This window comes from Heteronotia binoei, chromosome 3 (assembly GCF_032191835.1).
Source record: "Heteronotia binoei isolate CCM8104 ecotype False Entrance Well chromosome 3, APGP_CSIRO_Hbin_v1, whole genome shotgun sequence".
NCBI lineage: Eukaryota > Metazoa > Chordata > Lepidosauria > Squamata > Gekkonidae > Heteronotia > Heteronotia binoei.
This window is the reverse complement of record NC_083225.1, coordinates 104,743,562-104,764,084: the sequence shown is the minus strand read 5'-3', so window position 1 is coordinate 104,764,084 and position 20,523 is coordinate 104,743,562. Positions and strand designations below refer to the sequence as shown.

Genomic DNA, 20,523 nt, shown 5'->3' with positions numbered 1-20,523 from the left:
AAAAAAATTCACTGAGGAAATAAAAGAATAATTCAATATTGAAAAATCCCTGGTTTTATTCATAGAAAGCACATACAGCAATGAAGGGAGAAGAAAAGAGATGCAAAAGAGGTGAGCATAAAAATCATTTTAAAAGTAAACGTGAGATAGTTTCCAGGTGATTATTAGAACACCAGTCCTATGAGAATGTTGAATCTGCTGTACCTCCTCTAGATCAAAGAAGGGAAAACCAAATTTCTGAACAACATTAATGTTTCTTTCAGAAATTCTTCCATACAAGGGATGAGTAGGCCTCAACATTTTTAAAAAACATCCTTTGTCTTTTACTCCAGATATCTAGACAGCTGTGTTCATTCAAGCCATGGTTTCTTTCCTCAGTGTCCGCCTTTGATGACAGGTAAGGATACTTGTGAATGATGACCGCCCTTTAGTTCTTGACTTTTTCTTTAATTTTTTCTGGTGTTTGAGGGAAATTCCAAGTTCCTCCATTATGGCATTGAAAGAAAGACACTGGTAGAAAACAAAACAAAACAAAACTTAAGGATTTTTACATTTGAAAAAGATAGTATTTTGTTCAATTTACACTCCAATCTTTACACTGAGTGATTCATATTATAGGCTTAGACTATACATCTAGTGGACATCACAGACATCTCCCACAAAGTGAATGGTTGATTAAAGTATGGAATCTGGGAAGATTAATTACATTTACAGCTCTTCAGAGATTAAAATTTATAAGAAAATGAATGACTTGGTCTTCTATGATACAGTATATAGCAGGGCTGGTCAAACTGTAGCTCGGGAGCCACTTGTGGCTCTTTCACACATATTGTGTGGCTCTTGAAGCCCCCATCACCTGACCAGCCTGCTTGTAGATGGTACTTGTCTTCTCCAAGCCAAGACAGCCAGTAGCTTGGAGAATACATTTAAGATTAAAGTTTCTTTGGGCGTTTTCGCACTGACCTTAATCGGCAGCGACGTCCCTCTTCACTGCGCAGGATCTGCGCGGATTTCGCACCAATTGCTGCGGAGCACCCGGAAGAGCCGCAAAGTCCCGCGGCTTTTGCGGCGCAAATGGAAACTGGTTCTGTGTGAAATCCGCGCAGATCCTGCATGGTGAAGAGGGACGTCGCTGCCGATTAAGGTCAGTGCGAAAATGCCCTTTCTTTCCACCTCTCCCTCCCCATCTACCTTCCTTCCTTCCTGTCTTGCAGCTCTCAAACATCTGATGTTTATTCTGTGTGGCTCTTACATTGAGCAAGTTTTATTTCCAATATTTAGAAATATGTTTAAATATGTTGTATTGTATTATGATAGTTTCCGAATAAGAATCCTTGTACAACCCAGTAATATTTTGAGAAAATGAATTATCTAAAGAAGTCCACCATGCTTTCCGAGCAACTGTAAAAGAATGGGTTGGATCCAAGCAGTTTTTCTGAATAAAAAATGGAGAGATCCCCTTTGACCACGAAAGCAGGTTATGATAGGGTTCTTGGGATCTGCATGTACAAAAGCCATATGAGATGGAGGCTGTAGTACTGAGTGAGCTGGAGTGAAAAAGCTGGCTGGATCCAGTTCACTGTTCTACTTTTATAAAGGCTGAACAAGTGTTTGGAACGATGTGTGGGAACTTGACTAAGTGAGAGATGTTAACAAAAAAGTGAGGGTTGCAGATATATGAAATTCATGTTTCTTGAACATAGGTAAGATGTGTTTCGTTGCATAGAGACACATTAGGTCAGAATTTTGGAAACAAAATTAACAGTGCCATCCTAAACTAGGCTTGCCAATCCCCAGGTCCCAGTGGGGGTTCTCCCGCTTTCCTAGGCTCCTTCCCACCCTCAGTCAGCTGGCCGGCAGGCGGGGGGGGGGAAGCCCCACCACCACAGCCATCATGTGACTTTCCACCTCTGGAGGCTTCAGTCTCTATTTGAAAGCCTTCCTCTTTGAATGGTGTGTCTGTGCTTTTAAGGGGAGCGGGAGTGGGGAGAGGAGGCAGAACAACATGGTTGTGAAAGGAGCCCAGAACCACCATTTGTTGAACAATCTTTGCAGAGTTCGTTTGCATAGTGTGAAGCTAAACTTGAACCTTTGGTTGCCCTGTGTTACTGTGAAAAACTTGGAAGTTCAGCAACTCGTGAGTAGAAGTGCCAGTCCCCAGGTGGGGACAGGGGATCTTCAGTTTGGAGGCCCTCCGGAGCGTCGGGGTCCTCAGAATTGGAGGGGAAGGGAGGGATGGAAATATCTGCTGGGCCACAGTGTCTAATGGAGAATTAATCCTGGGGTATCTGGGGCTCTGGAGGGGCAGTTTTTTGAATTAGAGGGACCACATTTTCAGCGTAGCATCTGATGGGTCTCCTCAAAATGCTTGCCAATTTTCAAAAAGATTGAACCAAGGAGTCCAATTCTATGAGCCCCAAAAGAAGGTACCCCTATCCACTATTTCTAATGTAGGGAAGGCATTAAAAAGGTATGTGGTCCCCTTAAATGTGATGGCTACAACTCCCTTTGGAGTTCAATTGTACTTGTCACAACTTTGCTTATAGCTCCACCCAATGTCTCCTGGCTCCACCCCCAAAGTTCCCAGATATTTCTTGAATTGGACTTGGCAACCCTTTCCTAAACAGAATTGACACCCATCTCAGCCAATTGATTTAGGTAAACTCAGAAAGTGTATGACTAAGGATGGTCACAAACTGCACTTTTGGGTGTGGTTTATGGCCAAACAATGAACCAAAATGAACTGGGAGGTTGGTTCACAAACTGAACTAGATTGTATGGGTTCATGAGCCATTTAAAGTTTAAACTCCTGCATTCTGCTCCCTGCAAAAAAACCTGTGGAGAGCAGAAAGTAGGAGTTTAACTGGCTCTGAGCCATTTCATCCCCAACTTTCTGCTCACTACAGATTTTGGCAATGAGCAGAAATCTGGGGCTGAAGGCATTTCACCATGGCTTTCCCAGCCAGCATAAAGCAGGCTGGGAAACAGCTGCTGGATGTACTTCACAGAACCAAGGATATAGCACTTGGGTTTTTTGGCCACTGTGTGACAAAGTGTTGGATTGGATGGGTCATTGGCCTGATCCAACATGGCTTCTCTTATGTTGTTATGACAGAACCTGGGATATAAAAGGCTTCAAAGACTTTTCTGGTTACTCAAGCCTTTAAAGTCTAATGGGGTCTGACTTTGACTTAGTGCTGGTATTAATTTACAGTTATAATGTTGTAGAATAGTTGATTTTAAAATATAATCATAGACTTATTTTTATTTGTAACTCATCCTAAGAACCCCTGTTGAGAAGCAAGTGATACTTTTTCTCAATAAATAAAACAAAATGTCACAGAAAATAGAGGTTAGGAAGTGACTGTCAAAATTTTTTTTAAAAATGTTTTCGATAAACCTGCATCTGTGAGTTGTGTGTTTTGGTCATATGACCATAGTAAAGCATTCTAAGAAATCAAATTAATTGCAATAAATATTTGTGAGTAATTATAAAATCAGGTGTCAATAACGAAAATTAAGCATTCAAATACTTAGCATTTACCATTTGTTACTCAAGACAAAAAATTCTACAAATTATTTGATTGTAGTCAAAAGAATAAATTTAAAGATATAAAGGTTTCATTGGCCATAATTTTGCAAGACAGTTAGGTATACAATAAGACTTGTACTCAACCTAGGGTTGCCTATCTCCAGTTGGGGGCAGGGAATCCCCCAGTTTAGAGGCCCTCCCCCACTTCAGGATTATCAGAAAGGGGGGGGGGAATATTTGCTGGGAGCTCCATCATACTCTCCTGAGACCAATTCCCATGGAGTATAGTAGAGAATTGATCCATGGGTATCTGTGGCTCGGGGGGGGCTGTTTTTTGAGGTAGAGACAGCATATTTTCAGCATAGCATCCAGTGCCTCTCCTCAAAACACCCCCCCCCCAAGTTTCAAAAAGATTGGACCAGGGAGTCTAATTCTATGAGCCCCCAATTGCATGAACCCCTAAAGCCCCCTTCATTATTGCCATATGGAGGGAAGGCATTTAAAAGATACACAGTCCCTTTAAATGTGATTGCCAGAACTCCCTTTGGAGTTCAGTCATGCTTGTCACATCCTTGCTCCTGGCTCCATCCCCAAAGTCCCCAGACATTTGTTGAGTTGGACCTGGCAACCCTAACTCAACCAGGAGGAATTCATTTCTTTCCATCTGTTGCACTGGTTTTTGTATTTCTCCATATGTAAACCTCTCCCCCACCACACACACAATATGGTGTGTTGTGAACATTACAGGCAATGGCAGATGTTATGAATACATATAACATAAAACATTTATCCACTGTAATCCACAGAATACGATCTGTATGTCTGAGAAGCCTATTGCCCTTATATTAGCTGTATAGCAAGTGCAAGCATCTAAGAAAAAATATAACCAGACAGACAAAGTTTCTTGGAAAAATACATTAATCCTTATTGCTTTTATGAGGATAAGAACTTAGAAAATAAATTTCAAGAAAATACCTTCCTGTAGAAAAAATATATTCTCAATGTGTGAGAACAGAATTAGAAATGTAGGTATGTTAAAGCATTTCAGGCAAGAAGCTTTGTGATAACGTATTATGGAGAGAAGGAAGGATAACAAAAAAATCAAGTGATACACTGAGCAGTTACAAATAACTAGTCAAAAGGACTGATATTTCAGCCAGTGATACAGTTGTTGTAAAAATGGCGCCAACTGCAAAAGATATCTTGGAATGCCATATAGAACACAGGCCATATAGAACACAGAAAACTACAAGAAGAGAGCCAGTCTAATGTATCTTTTCCCCCCACTAGCTGCCAGATCGGTATTGCAAATCCCAAGTGGAAATTCTTATACAATTACAAGTGTGTTAGCATGCACATTCTCTTGTGTCTTCTGAATTGGGGCCATAGTTTAAAACAAGTAATATAAGAACAATACAGGCACCTATATATGGAAATTCAACATATAACTTATAGCATAAATCAGAAACAAAATTCACAACAACATCACTCTAACTGAAAGATGTCACTTTCCTAACATCTGTCTAAGTAAAGACTAGATTAGGAGAAAATGCTATATAGTGTAGATAAAGGAGAAGAATAGTTTGGATGGTGTGGCTCCTCCCCCTTTCACATCACTCCTCTGAGTAAGTCTAAAAGCTTCCTGTAGCATAAGAAGTCTTTCTTCAATTTAACTAGCTCTTCTGTTAGAGAAGGAGCCACGTAAGTTGGAAGGAGGTTCCTTGGAGGGTGGTTGAATCCACAACACCAGGGCTGGTGGGTCCTTTAGACATCCTGAGGTGGCTGCCTGGAGCACGACCAAGTGGCAGTGTGGTTCACACAGTGTGCCCTGCCGCCAGCTACCATAGCTCCAGTTTTGGCTCTCCCCCCCTTGCCCTCGCCCCTGGCAAGGGAAATTTCCCAGCTTGACAGTGGTGGCGCAGTTTGTACAGTGCCCCTGCTGCTGACTGCCATAGGTTTACCTCCAGCACTGTGTCTGTGCTTCCAGAAGCACAGACACAGCATGAGAGGTGGCAGGGCATGCTGTGCAAGCCGCACTACTACCAGCTGAGCTTGCCCTCACTGGGGGTGAGGGTGGGGGAGGGAAGAGTGCACTGGGCAGGGATGGGGAGGGGCACTGTGCCTGGGGTGCTGGCCTTGTGCCAGCACCCTAGCTCCAGAGCAGCACACCACATCAGAATATGAGGAGGCCCAATGCTAGAGTGTTCCATGGCAGATTTTTTTAAAGCCTAAGGTTGCACTTCTGATTACTAGTGTTTTTCATTTAAGTCAATTAGATTTACTTCCAAAATAAAGGCAGTGAAAACTGTCAGTCAAAATTAGCAGTAAAACAATCTGTCTAAAAGGAGCTCCGAAGTCTTTGCCAATACAGCCAACGAATGGGATTATAGCTTTTGAAGAAGGGCTCCATATGTGCAGCTCCAGTTGTGCATGTAGTCCTCTCTTCCATCTAGCCTACTCCACTGCATGTATTGGGTACAGTTGGAAGACACATATTGCAGCCTCACATGATGCTGCAGCTTTGCTGAATCAAAGAAGGTGTGGATTGGTTGGGAACAGGATGTATCCTGCCTGAGTGTCAGTGCAGATGGGCAGTATTAGGACTGCCAACTCTGGTTAGGGAAATTCCTGGATATCTGTGGACAATGCCTAAGGAGGATGGAGTTTGGGGGAGTGATATTATGCCCCAGGAACTGCTCTCCAAAGTTGCCATTTTTGCCAAGGGAACTGCATCTTTGTAGTCTGGAGATCACTTGTCATTTTTAGAGAACTCCAAGATTCAACTAGACGCTGACAATCCTAGGCAGGGTACAAATATATGACTCATCTTAATTTGAAGCTAAAATTTTGAAGCTATATTACATCATCATCACACACAAATCTTTCTATAACTAACAGATGCCTGCACAAATATAAGTTGAAGCAGAACAGAGGACTGGACTGTAACTTCTATAACTGCATTCTGCTTAACAGATTTACTCTGTTACCATGCTAGAATAATGTAGAACAGGATTAATTCCTAGTTCATAGAGTCTGGCTTAATTCCCTCCTGATACATACATTGTACAATTTATTTGGAAGCATCATATGCTGAATGTCAGATAGATACAATGTTTTCCAAATCTTAATACAGTGCTGTCTGCTAGAAACAGTAATGTCTGTCTCCATTGGGTGTTTGCAGGAAGATAACAGGGTCCTGAAAGATCCAAATGGGCAGCCATGTTGGTCTGAAGCAATAGAACAAAGTAGGAGTCAAGTTGCACCTTTAAGACAAATGGAGTTTTTGAAAGAAGGAAATGTAGAAATGTATAGCTTAGGCTAAAAATTAAAACTGAAAACCCTCACTTTCAAGCTTTAGTATTCTGAAGGAAAAGCAAGATTATAATTAGTTCTGCTTGGATTTGGAAGTTAAATAAAAGTAAATTCTTATCTGAAAATTCTGAATTACAAAAATCCAACAGCAAGTAGTTGTGGGCCCCGGTGCAGAGATGTATGCAAAGACAGGTTGCTTACCTGTAACTGTAGATCTTTGAGTGGTCATCTGTGCATTCACACTCATGGGATAGTGCACCTGCGCCGATCCCCAAATCGGTACCTGAAAAGCCCGGGATTTTTCCGCACTCGGCGCCAATGGGCATGCACAGGCATCCCATTGCGCATGCTCACCGGCGCCAGCGTGGGGATCCCGCCAGTTCCTTCCTGACCGCTGGAAGCCCCTACTGGAGGGAGACTGTCAACAGTGGGGAAGGAGGGTGGGTAGTGTGAATGCACAGATGACCACTCAAAGATCTACAGTTACAGGTAAGCAACCTGTCTATCTTCTTCGTGTTCCCTGTGCTTCACACTCATGGGAGATTAGCAAGCAAGATATACCTGGAGGCGGGAAGATGGTCAACCGGAAGAAACAGCTTGCAGCACTGCAGTTCCCAAATGAGTCCTCTGTTGAGCATGCACATCCAGCGCACAGTGCTTCATAAAGGCATGTGGAGAGGACCAGGCGGCAGCCTTGCAAACATCCGTCAGGGACACGCCTTTCAGGAACGCCACCAACGTCGCCATCGCTCTTGTAGAGTGGCCTCGAATAGGCCCGGGTAACGGCTTCTTAGCCAACAAGTAACATAATTTAATAGTCTCAGTGAGCCACTTTGACAGTCTCTGAGACAAATCCTGGAACCTAACTTAGGGGCAGCATATGAAACAAAAAGCTGCTTGTCCTTGCGAAAGCTTTTGGAACAACTTGGGGGGGAACTATCCCGGAGGCGCACACTCGATTCTGGTGTGCCCCAAGGGGCGGTTCTCTCCCCGATGTTATTTAACATCTACATGCGGCCTCTTGCCCAGATTGCCCGAAGGTATGGGCTGGGGTGTCACCAGTACGCTGATGACACCCAGCTCTATCTACTGATGGACGACCGGCCGGTCTGCGCCCCGGAAAATCTTGACCGGGCATTACGGGCCGTGGCTGAGTGGCTCAGACTGAGTAGGCTGAAGCTAAATCCTACGAAGACAGAGGTCCTTTGCTTGGGTCGCCGCGGCCCGGGGGGGGGAATCCCCCTGCCAGCTTTTGATGGTGCGCCGCTGACGGCGGCGGACAGGGTCAGGAGCTTGGGGGTGCTGTTGGAGCCTTCCTTAAAGATGGAGGCTCAGATAGCAGCCGCTGCCAAGTCCGCATTTTTTCATCTTAGGCGGGCAAGGCAGCTGGCCCCCTTCCTGGAGCGCGACGACCTAGCAACAGTGATCCATGCTACGGTCACCTCAAGGTTGGACTACTGCAATGCCCTCTACATGGGGCTGCCCCTGTCCCGGACTCGGAAACTGCAGCTGGTGCAGAATGCCGCAGCCCGGCTGTTATTGGGTCTCCCAAAGTGGGGACACATTCGGCCGGGTCTTCGGACTCTGCACTGGCTTCCAGTGATATACCGAGTCCGGTACAAGGTGCTGGTTATTACCTTTAAAGCCCTATATGGCCTGGGACCTGCCTACCTGAAGGACCGTCTCTCCCCACATGTTCCCCAGAGAGCACTGAGGTCAGGAACACAAAATCTCCTCACTATCCCCGGGCCAAAAGAAGCCCGCTTGAAATCCAGCAGAGAAAGGGCTTTCTCCGTTATGGCCCCCACATGGTGGAATCAGCTGCCGGAGGAGGTGAGGGCCCTGCGGGACCTGGTTCATTTCCGCAGGGCCTGTAAGAAGACCCTCTTCCGGCTAGCTTACACCTAGCTAGGATGAAAACTTGATGTAACTTGGCCAGCCATCTGTTTATATGTAATTGAAATGTTATTGGTTTTTAAGGTTTTAATTGCTTAAATATTTAATTGTTTTTATACTTAAAATTGTTTAATTTTCATGTTTGATCAATTTTGGAAGTCGCCCTGAGCCACTTGTGGGAAGGGCAGGATATAAATCTCGAATAAATAAAATAAATAAATAAATAAATAAACTTAAATAAAACAATAAAGCACGCTTTACATCTAAAGCATGCAACCTACGTTCCTCATCCGAGGAAGGTGTAGGATGAAAAGTGGGCAACCAAACTTCTAGGTTGAGGTGGAACTGAGAAACCACCTTGGGGAGAAAAGAAATATCAGGAGCTAACGAAACACCAGCTTCCTGAAAAACAAGATACGGGTAGTCACAGAGCATCGCCGTGAGCTCTCCTGCACGACGTGCTGATGTGATGGCTACCAAAAACGCAGTCTTCTATGAAAGAAGCTGTAACAAACACGTGGCCATCGGTTCAAAGGGTGAACTGCCATCGGTTCAAAGGGACGACGAGTCAGTCTGTCCAGCACCAGAGTCAAATCCCCCAACTGCGGGGACGATCTAGATGGGGGATGAAGCCTAAGCAGACCCTTCAAAAATCTCCTAGAATGAGGGTGAGCAAAAACAGAATGTCCCTTCACTGGTTCATGGAACGCAGATATTGCTGCAAGATAAACCTTAATGGAGGAAAAAACAAGGCCAGCATCCACCAGGGATAGCAAAAACTCAAAAATTACCGACAATCCCACCCTCTGGGGAGGAACTGAAGGATCAACTAGGAACTGAAGGAACTTCTGCCACTTCCTATCATAGGAGGCTCGGGTGGAAAGCTTCCTGCTATTCAGGAAGACGTGCTGGACTCTACTAAAGAATCCACAGGGTCGATGAGCCACCCTGTCAGCTTCAGGTGGGGCACGTTGTGATGGAAGACATGACCTCCCTGAGCTGACAGAAGGTCCGGTTCCGCCGGAAACTGGTAGAAGACCCCCCTCGCCAACTGAAGCAGGATCGGGAACCAGTTCTGGCAAGGCCACCAGGGAGTCACCAGGATGCAGCATGGCCTCTGTCTTGCGATGTTGTTGACCACCTTTGTCAACAACGGCAGAGGCGGAAACAGATAGAGGAACCGACCTTCCTACGGAAGCAACAGACCGTCTCCCAACGACTCTGGATCCGCATCCCCTCTGGAACAAAACAGAGGACACTTCCTGTTCTCGGCTGTGGCGAAGACATCCACCTGAGGATACCCTCAAAGCTGGAAAACAGGTTGGAGGAAGCGCCACTGCAGTTCCCACTCGTGCAGGGAAGCCGCGCCCCTGCTGAGGGAGTCTGCCTGCAGGTTGAGGACCCCAGGGAGATGTGCGGCCTTCATGAAGATGTCGTAGTCCAGGCACTCCAATCACAGATCCAAAGCCAGGGCACAGAGCCATCAAGAGACTGTTCCCCCCTGCCTGTTGATGTAGCACAGGGCAGTGGTATTGTCCGTTAGCAACGCAACAACCTTCCCCGTCACCATGGGACGGAAGGAATGGAGAGCAAAGTGAACTGCCAGCAGTTCTAAATAATTTATGTGGTAGTGAGTCAATTTCAGAGGCCAAGGGCCCCCCACACACAGACCGTCCATGTGGGCCCCCCAACCCCACAAAGAGGCATCTGTTGTGATAGTCACAGAGGGAGCAGGGAGATGAAATGGAGCTCCCTGACAGATGTTGTGCCTTGACTTCCACCATTGCAGAGTTTGAAGAGTCGCTGGTGGAATGGTAAACCTCTTCCGAGGTGAGTCTCTCAATGGTCGAAACTGCCGGAGAAACCAGAGTTGTAGGCCTCTCATCCTCAGCTTCGCAAAAAGTAGCAGAAGTTGCACAAGGTTGATAATGTCCACCGCTCTCTGCTGAGGCAGGAACGCATGATGCAGGTTCGTATCCAGCAAAGCCCCTATAAACTGAACTGTCCTTGATGGAGTAAGGTGTGATTTCTCCAGATTGACCTGCAGACCCAAGGTGTCGAGAAGACGAAGAGTGATGGCAATGTGGGATGACAAACTCTCCTTAGACTCCGCCACAAAAAGCCAGTCGTCGATGTATGGAAAGACAACTATCCCTTGAAGACGGAGATGAGCAGCCACAATGCTCATCATCTTCGTGAACACCCGAGGTGCAGTGGACAGGCCGAACGGAAGGGCTTTGAACTGGAAGTGCTGAGAACCTACTGCAAACCGAAGGAAACGTCTGAACACAGGATGGATGCTGATGTGAAAGTAAGCATCTTTGAGGCAAGAGTTGCCATCCAATCCCCTTGGTTGATGAGGGGTAGGATTGTTTGCAGAGTGGACATTCTGAACTTCTGGTACAGAATAAACTTGTTGAGATTTCAAAGGTCCATGATGGGTCTCAAACCCCCATCCTGTTTGGGAACCAGGAAGTAACGAGAGTAGAAGCCTCCCGTCCTGGCCTCCATTGGGACCCGTTCTATGGCTTGTTTCTGTAGGAGGTTGCTCACTTCCTCACTTTGAGGAAGGGGGTGTGGTGATTACCATGGATTGGGTCGGAATCTGAACAAAGTCTATTTTGTAGCCTTCCGCTATGATGCAAAGCGCCCACCTGTCTGTTGAGATAGACTCCCAGGCCGGTAGGAAAGGGTGGAGACGGATGGAAGAAGAAAGGATAGGGATGGTGACGCATGCTACTGAAAAGTCAAAAGCCCTGCTTTTGAGGGCGAGTGCCCTTGGACTTGCCAGTGGTTTGCGAAGCGTATCAGTTTCTATTGTTCCCCCTGTATGGAGACCTGCTTTCCGGTTGAGTAGAGCGAGGTCGCCACTGTTGTTCCGGGAAGAACTTCTGCTAGGGTTTCTTGACCCAGGGTTTGTGCCACTGCTTGGATTTGGGAGCTCTAGAAGGGGCCGGGACTCCCAGGTTTCTAGAGGTTTTTATGCTTTTGTCAATCTCTTGCAGAGCAGTATCAGTCGTGGTACTGAGGAGGCCTTCTCCCTCAAAAGGCAAATCCTCCACGAAGGCCCTGGTGTCTTGTTGGAGGGCTGTTGAGCTCGACCAGGAGTGGCATTGAAGGCAGATGGCCGACGTGATAGTTTTTGTGGAAACATCCACCATATGTTTTGCTGCAGCCAATTGCTGCTTGGCCACAGCAAAACTCTCCTTCTGCAGCTTCTTAGCCGCTGCTTTTTTCTCCTCGCTCAGGGAGGACAGGAGAGGGGTAAGTTGATCTCATACTGAGTATTGGTATCTAGCCATGCACGCAGCATAGTTAGATACCTTTACTCCCAGAGCCCCTGCAGAATAAAATTTCCTCTCTACATTGTCCAGCTACTTCCCTTCCTTATCTGGTGGAGAACAGTGAACCTTGCGAGCCTTTGAGGAAGATGACACAACCACAGAATTCAGCTTTGGATGAGAGAAGAGGAATTCTGCTCCAGCCTCTTGGACCCGGTACATGTGGTCCAATCTCCTTGATGACACTGGAGTGGAGGCAGGCTGCGCCCAGGGCTCCTTCACTGCCTGAAGGATCACCTTCATCACAGGCAATGCAATCGCAGTTGATATGTCATGCTGCATTATGTCGAAGATCGTATCATCCATGACAGGCTGTGGCTGTGTTATTGGAAGGGAAAGAGAAGTCGCCATCCTCTTGACCAGGTCCCCATACGACTTCAGATCCTCCGATGGCGAGATAGGAATATCCTCAGCCATATGCGACACTGGTGAAGGTTCTGGGGCTCTGTCCGGATCATCGGTACCATCTGATTCCGACGATGAAGACTCTCTTTGCAGCGAATGTTCCGAAAGCATCGGTGTCGATTCCCTGATGGGCGATTGAATTGCTACCGACGAGCGGGAGCAGGCCTCTTCTACTGCCACAGCGTGCCTCTCAGGTGGGACGGAGATCGCTGCCAAAGGGCGACGTTCGGAGTGTTGGGAGAGTCTCGACATCTGGGATGCCTCAGATTGTCGGTCCCAATCTGCATAGTCCCGCGGGGGGTACCACTGGTACAGTGGATAGGGGTATGAGTAAGGCGAAGGCCAGTGACGCTGCTCCCAAGGTGGTGGAGGTGGCGGGAAGCGCCGAAGAGTTGATGATGGTTCCACATCTCTACGACCTTTCACCTGGTCCATCGGCTCCGCCAATTGTATTGGTGCCAACATCTTGACTTCCGAGACCAAGTCACTCTTACTACGCCGCCTCGATCCAGAGGAGTGGGATTGTTGGGTGAGATTGATCTCTTGCTCCGATGCCGAGAGACGGAGTTGCTGGGAAGCGCTGTCTATCAACACCGAAGGGCTGAGACGAGGGGACGCCAGAATTTTTTGCAGTGGAGCCGTCGACGCCGAGGCATCTCGAGAAGGCGAAGGAGTGCGGGATGATCTCTTCTTCCACTTTTCCTTAGACTTTTCCTTCTTTGGCGCAGATGATCAGGTCCCCGACTCATCCCGACGCTGCTTCGCTGGGGTGTCCACTGACCCTTCAGAGGGACGCTTTGTGGATCGCCTACGCTCAATGGGCATCTCGGTCCTGATCGGTGAGGAATCGGCCGATTCAACTGAAGGGGCCGTGGACTCTCCCATCGGTACCGACGGGCCCGATGCCATCTTTTGCGGCCGAAGTGCTGATGCGACCAATGCAGCCGAAAGTCTCGCTGCTCGATTCTTAAGCGTCTGCTTCAAGAAGCTTAAGCAATGCACACAAGAGTCCACGTGGTGCCCTTCGCCCAGGCAAAGGAGACAAAGGGAGTGGCCGTCAGGGGGGGCAATCTTCTTCCCACAAGATCGGCAACTCTTGAAATACCCCCAGCGCCTTTCCATAGACGCAAGGAAAAAACCCACTCAGGAAAGGTTCTGAGGGGAAAACCAGGGGGAAAAGCGAAGCCCCAAAGGGCGAGTCCAACAACAACAAACTTTTTTTTTAAACTAACTAACTAACAACTAACTACTACACTAAGAAAAATAACAAACAGGCTATATACAACAAGGTATAAAAGGCAATCCAACGACTACCTTACCGACCGGGAACACACGAAAGAGAATCCTCTCAGTGCGGCGGTCAGAAAGGAACTGGCGGGATCCCTGTGCTGGCGCCGGTGAGCATGCGCAATGGGACGCCTGTGCATGCCCATTGCCGCCGAGCGCGGAAAAATCCCAGGCTTTTCAGGTACCGATCGGGGATCGGCACAGGCGCACTATCCCATGAGTGTGAAGCACAGAGACCACAAAGAAGATCATAGTGTGATAGGTAACCAGTGGTCCAAGTTTGCCAGACTAGCAACACAGTTGAGAATGTGCATCCATGGAATGATCTATCTACCTCATACGGCTTCTTAATTTATTAGTTTTAAGCAGATTACTAAAGTATATGAAAAGCTAGCCCCATTTGAATAGCTGTGAAAATCTGATCTCTGGAAAGAGCGGATGCACTTTTCTATTCACAGTGCAAGATAAATGGGAAGATGTACCTGCCTTCAAACAGTGTGGATTGCACTGGAGGCTTTGCACATGCCTGAGCAGTTCCAAGTTCAGTAAGAATATCTCCTCCCCTCCCCACCATTGGATTAGAGTGATAATGTATATAAAACAAATATATTCAAGCATTAATTACAGGAGAATTATATGGCAAAATGGCTTTTTTTGGGGGGGGGGGAGACTTTCAGTTTTTTGGAATCATCCAAAAGTTTCAACTCTCCTAGCCAGCAAAATGTGATCAAAGAGATATTCTTTAGGTACTTGTATATGGATATGCTCAGTGGGATTCTCATTTATTTTAAACCAAAGACCCCCACCCCCATCTGCTTTTTAATGTCCTCTGAAGTTTTCAAAGATTTTAGATGAGGTGTAGGAATGACTGTACAACAAAAATGAGCCCAAAGCTTTCTTGGGGATATAGGTATTTGGATCCCAGTCTGATATTTTTCCCTATTGAAAAGCTCTGCTGTTAGCTGGACACACCTTTGCTTTACTGTAACTATACAGTGTGAATTGAGGGTTGTGTTCGAATCCCTCGCTCTTCACGAATTAATTTGCCACAGTCTAACTCCGTAGATAAAGTAGTTCCAGAAGTGGAGTTGGATGGATGAGTTTGCTTGCACTGTAGTCCATAAAAGAAACAAAAGGCCTTGCAGCATGCAGAAAGGAAAATGAAGATAAAGGTGATTAACCAATGTAACATAAAATTAAAATGAGAATGATATCAAACATATAAAACATAATTACAAAAAATGAAAATTGTAATGCAACTCTAAGCTGAATTTTGAAGAATATGCATATTTATACTTTGAAGGAATCATGATTACAATGTTAATTTGTATGGAGGTTTTCCTATCTACATTTATTTTATATTTTTGATCGAAAGCAAAGAAAATGGAAATTCATACAAAAAATACTCTTCCACCCCAAAAATAGAACTAGAACAAGATTTTCATAGAGTTTACATTAATTTCCCTTTTTAATAAAGCTTATTCTAAGAATCATAGAATCATAGAGTTGGAAGGTACCTCCAGGGTCATCTGGTCCAACCCCCTGCACAATGCAGGAAACTCACAAATACTTCTCCCTAAATTCACAGGATCTTCATTGCTGTCAGATAGCCATCTGTTTAAAAACCTCCAAAGAAGGAGAGCCCACCACCTCCTGAGGAAGCATGCACCACTGAGGAACCGCTCTAACCGTCAGGAAGTTCTTCCTAATGTTGAGCCGGAAATTCTTTTGATTTAATTTCAACCCATTGGTTCTGGTTCTACCTTCTGGGGCCACAGAAAACAATTCCACACCATCCTCTAGATGACAGCCCTTCAAGTACTTGAAGATGGTGATCATTTCACCTCTCAGCCGCCTCCTCTCCAGGCTAAACATGCCCAGCTCCTTCAACCTTTCTTCAAAGGACTTGGTCTCCAGACCCCTCAACATCTTCATCACCCTCCTCTGGACCCGTTCCAGCTTGTCTATATCCTTCTCAAAATGTGATGCCCAAAACTGAACACAATACTCCAGGTAAGGTCTTACCAGAGCAGAGTAAAGCAATACCATCGCTTCACGTGATCTAGACACTACACTTCTGTTGATACAGCCCAAAATTGCATTTGCCTTTTTAGCCACCACATCACACTTCTGACTCATGTTCAGCCTATGGTCCACTAAGACCCCTAGATCCTTTTTGCACATACTACTGCTGAGACAAGTTTCCCCCATCCTATAACCATGCATTGGATTTTTCCTACCTAAAAGCAAAGCTTTACATTTATCCCTGTTAAAATTCACTTTATTGTCAAGATCATTCTGTATCCTGTTTCTGTCTTCTACTGTATTTGCAACCCCTCCCAATTTAGTATCATCTGAAAATTTAATAAACATTCCCTCTATTCCTTCATCCAAATCATTTATAAAGATGTTGAACAAAACAGGTCCCAGGACAGATCTTTGAAGCACTGCACTTGTCAGTCCTCTCCAAGAGAATGGGGAATCAGAAAGCCCAATACAGTTTACTGAGGCTACTTATAAAATTCTCCCCTTCTGAATTTTTACCCCAAGTCTTCTTTTCTAAATGGCTGTCTGATCCTGTCTGTGGTATGGCACTGATGCTTTAGTGATCTGCCATTCTTCTGGTTTTGATTTCCAGAAGAATGTGATATTCGGAAGGTGGCACATGCCAGGGCTAGAGCTAGGGGAGAGGGGTGGTGCTTGCCCCAGGCGCCGCCAGAGGAGAGTGGGGCACCAAATTGGGTATGGAGTTTTTTCTATTCTATGGGCCCATAAGGTAGAATGGGCCCATAAGGGGGCATCATTTTTTAATTTTGCCCCTCCTCAAAAAACATGTAGATTCGGTCCTGGCACATGCACAGTTTGCTGTAGTTTTCAGCTTGTGTCTTCCCAACCTCCTTACTGGACTGTTTGCCGATGCACTGATAAAAACACTAGGTAAAATGGAATCTTTAGATGATTCATACATCTTCTCTGATAAAATGAAAATGTGCCATCAAGATAACTTTTTGTGCAGTGCTTTATTCAATGCAGTGCTTTATTCAATGAATATTATGTGTTCTTGTAACAACACACATACCAATTCAGAAATTGATTTTAAAATTCTCTAAATTAAACTGGAACCCAGGCAGAACAGAATAAGGGGAGGGGATTTGGCTCAGTGATTTAGCATCAATATTGTGCATAGAAGGTCTTATGTTCAGTCCCCACCATCTCCAGTTTAAAACATTGAGTAGTAGTTGATGCAAGAGACTTCTAAGAGCTGCTGATAGACAAAGTAGACCAGGGATCCCCCTTAGACTCCCACCAGTCCGGCTTTCGTCCAGGTCATGGGATGGAGACAGTGCTTGTCGCCTTGGTGGATGACCTCCAGCGGCATTTGGACCGAGGCAGCGTGGCGGTGCTGATGTTGTTAGATCTGTCGGCCGCGTTCGACACGGTCGACCATCGGCTACTGTTGTTGGGGCTCCCAAGATGGGAGCACATACAGCTGGTGCTGCGTAAACTGCACTGGCTGCTGGTGGTGTACCGAGTTCGTTACAAGGTGCTGGTTATTACCTTTAAAGCCCTATATGGCCGAGGACCTTTCTACTTGAGGGACCGTCTTTCCCCGTATGAACCCCAGAGAGCGCTGAGGTCAGCTGGAAAGAACCAGCTGAATATCCCTGGGCCAAGGGAGGCCAGATTGAAGACCACCCGGGATCGGGCCTTCTCCATAGCAGCTCCCCTACTGTGGAACCAACTCCCGGAGGAGGTATGGGCCCTGAGATGTTTAGACCAATTCCGCAGGGCCTGCAAGACCCACCTCTTTAAAATAGCCTTCACTTAATACCGAGCCAAGAAAGTCCTGCTGGATATGTTTTACGTTTTAGTCACTGAATTTTATGGAAGATCTTAACTATAGCACCATAATGTTAATCTTAATGCAAGTTTTAATGATTTTAAGGATGATTTTATAATTGAAATTGTAATTATTGTATATGGTTTTACTGTACATTGTATTTACGTGTTGTGAGCCCTGAGCCTGCCTTGCGGGGAGGGCGGGATATAAATAAAAGTATTATTATTATTATTAATATAATAATAATGGTATTATTATTGGTACCTGATAACACCTTTTCTGGTGTCTGCTAAGTGTTTTTAGAAAGCGGGTGGGCCAACTGGGGCTTTTGCCCTTTAAGGCTTCTGATTGGCTCTTGGAGATTTGATTAACTTTGCAGCAGCTGCTACCACAATTCAAGGATTTTCCATGTGACTGAAAGTAAGCTGTAGTGGCCATTTTATGGCTGTGCCCATCCCGCTGTATCACAATTCCAAAGGTGCCTGCAAGTTCAAAAGGTTGGGGACCCCTGGAGTAGATAACACTGACCTTGGTAGACCAATGGTCTGACTCATTATAAGGCAACTTAATTTATGTCTGTAAGGGGGAACAGCAGATCACAGAACAAAAAATTGAAGAATATCTTTTCATCCCTACAGTGTATATATTTCTATCCTTTTGTATTTGACAAATCAGTCCCATGTCACATTTCTCATCTCAGATGCATAAGGATATGAATCATACCAAATTATGAACAGTACACAGGTATGTTCTTATTGGTTTTACTGAAAAGAATGGGTTTTAGAAGTATTTCATCTTCTAAACAGGAATGGTACAAAAGCACATTGAAATGAATATGGCTTGCATAGAAACAGTGCTCTGCGGATTGCCTTTACAGTTCAGTCCCATAGCAAAGAAGCCATTTCAAACTCATCTTGTAATATTGTAATGTGGTAATTTTAAAATAACGACAGCTGAAAGATGAAGTGGACATTGAAAAGCCAAACAAACCACCTTTTGCAAACAAGGTTCATTGGGCTTTCTAGGAACACTAGATTTCAAGAAGATTATAAATGGGGACTAGGAACCTGATCTTATGAACAGCTGCAGCTGATGCAGGACAAGTACAGCTGCAGCAGTTTAAGCAGCCTTCTGTGTTGTTTCTGTGTTGCTAAGTAGCAGAGTGAATACCCATGCTAAGATCCCTGGGAAGAAAAGACTACTCCTGGAGGATGGAATTGGGGCTGCTCTGGCAGGCCTTCTGAAGGGAGTGTGGGAGGCTTCTGGCAGCCCTATTCCAATAGCTACCCCTTCCCTTTCCAGACCCCCAGCCTGTGATGTACTTTGTAGAAACTTTGTAGCATTCAAGCAGCTGGGAGCAACAGAAGCTCTTTGTGCTGTTGATGGGAATTTAGCTGTCATTGCTTTGCTGCCTGTACAATGTCAGGTTCTAAATCAATGGTGCATCTTGTTTCCAATAAGTGATTTTAAGTCTACATCCAGTGCACTGTATTTCTATCTTATTTCTTTGTAAGCCAGTTTAGATTTTTTCAAAAAACAAAACAAAACTAGCAACTGTGCAATTTTCCCCCCACTGTACCAGAAAGGCCTGTTCATGCTGAACACCACATTTCATAGCCAAATCTGGACACAGTACTTTTATGCCCTCTTTAAAAAAAGCACACAAAGCAGTGTCAAAAGACCTGGCCAATGTTCAGTAGAAGAGCTTGACTTTCACAGGCACAGCTTATTCTATACCTGAAATCCCCATGCGAGCTTTTCACACTGAAACTCTATGGCCAGGGGGAGGGGCTGTTTTTTGAGGTAGTGCCACAAATTTTTCAGCATAGCATCCAGTGTCTCTCCTCAAAACACTCCCTGAAGTTTCAAAAAGACTGGACTAGGGGGTCCAATTCTATGGGCAACAAGAAGATGCCCCTATCCTTCATTATTTCCGAACGGAGGGAAGGCATTTAAAATGTGTGAAGTCCCTTTAAATGTGATTGCCAGAATTCCCTTCAGAGTTCAATCATGCTTATCACACTCTTGCTTCTGGCTCCACCCCCAAAGTCTCCTAGCTCCACTCCTCTCAGATATTTCTTGAGTTGGACCTGGCAACCCTAGAAATGAAAGAGAAACACATGGGTGCCCTTCATGAACTTTGAAACATTTTTAGAGAACTTTGTTTCCATGTAGAGGTTCTGGAACTCCGTTCTTCCACATTCCCCCAGGAAAAAAGTCCTGTGCATGAGTGTACAAAGGATAAGCACAACATTTTGCCATTAAATCAGTCAGTTCAGCAAAATGATGCATAGCTGATCCACACCGAATACCAGATCATCAGAATACAGCTTGATCTTGACATGGCTGCCAGTGACTATGCCTGCATGCCAAGTGACTTCTGTGGTATTTTCAGCTCAGTTAAGTGCCACAGACAGGAAGATCCCACACCAATCCCATACAAATCCCTGACTTTTCGCACTGTTTGTACTACTCTGAACCCAAAGCAGACTCACCTGTTCAATGTCACTGTTTTTCCTTGACTTGTAAATGAATTCCCCGATTGCAACAAAGACAGAAAGAACCAGTCCTGCTGCAAGCACTATGAAGATGCCCCCAATGTTCTCCACACCAAGGGCACTGGCCTCTTTGCTGTCTTCTTCAGGGCAGCCGTTGCCTCGCCACCACTTTTCTTTCATCATGTGCAGTTTTCCTTCCTCTTGTAACTGAAGAATGGCAATGGTAATTTTGTCTCGGTAAGGAGAACCTGTAGAGGAAAGAAAGGAGATCAAGAGCATTTAATAAGACATCCAGGTGACATGGGCAAAAGCAGCAGAGTTGCCATTCTCATACAGTTCTTTCTGTGTAGGAACTTTTGTTCACTCAGTTACTAATTGAACTAGAGCACACAAAAAAGACAGGGGTTTTTT

General features: G+C 45.4%; 1 protein-coding gene across 7 annotated transcripts in view; it reads right to left on the bottom strand.

The window, feature by feature from the left end:
• Positions 1 to 307: 307 nt before the first annotated feature.
• Positions 308 to 20,523, bottom strand: part of GRIK1 (glutamate ionotropic receptor kainate type subunit 1) — a 319,350-nt gene continuing 299,134 nt past the window's right edge. For 4 of the 7 annotated variants that reach the window (XM_060234347.1, XM_060234352.1, XM_060234353.1 and 1 more), the window contains 2 exons: positions 20,110 to 20,360; positions 308 to 510 (listed from right to left, as the gene is read on the bottom strand). In XM_060234347.1, the coding sequence (XP_060090330.1) occupies positions 355 to 510; positions 20,110 to 20,360 (407 nt within the window). In that variant the 3' untranslated portion in view covers positions 308 to 354. Of the gene's footprint in view, positions 511 to 14,745; positions 14,912 to 20,109; positions 20,361 to 20,523 lie in introns of all 7 variants that reach the window. The other 3 variants (XM_060234348.1, XM_060234351.1, XM_060234349.1) reach the window with 2 other exon arrangements.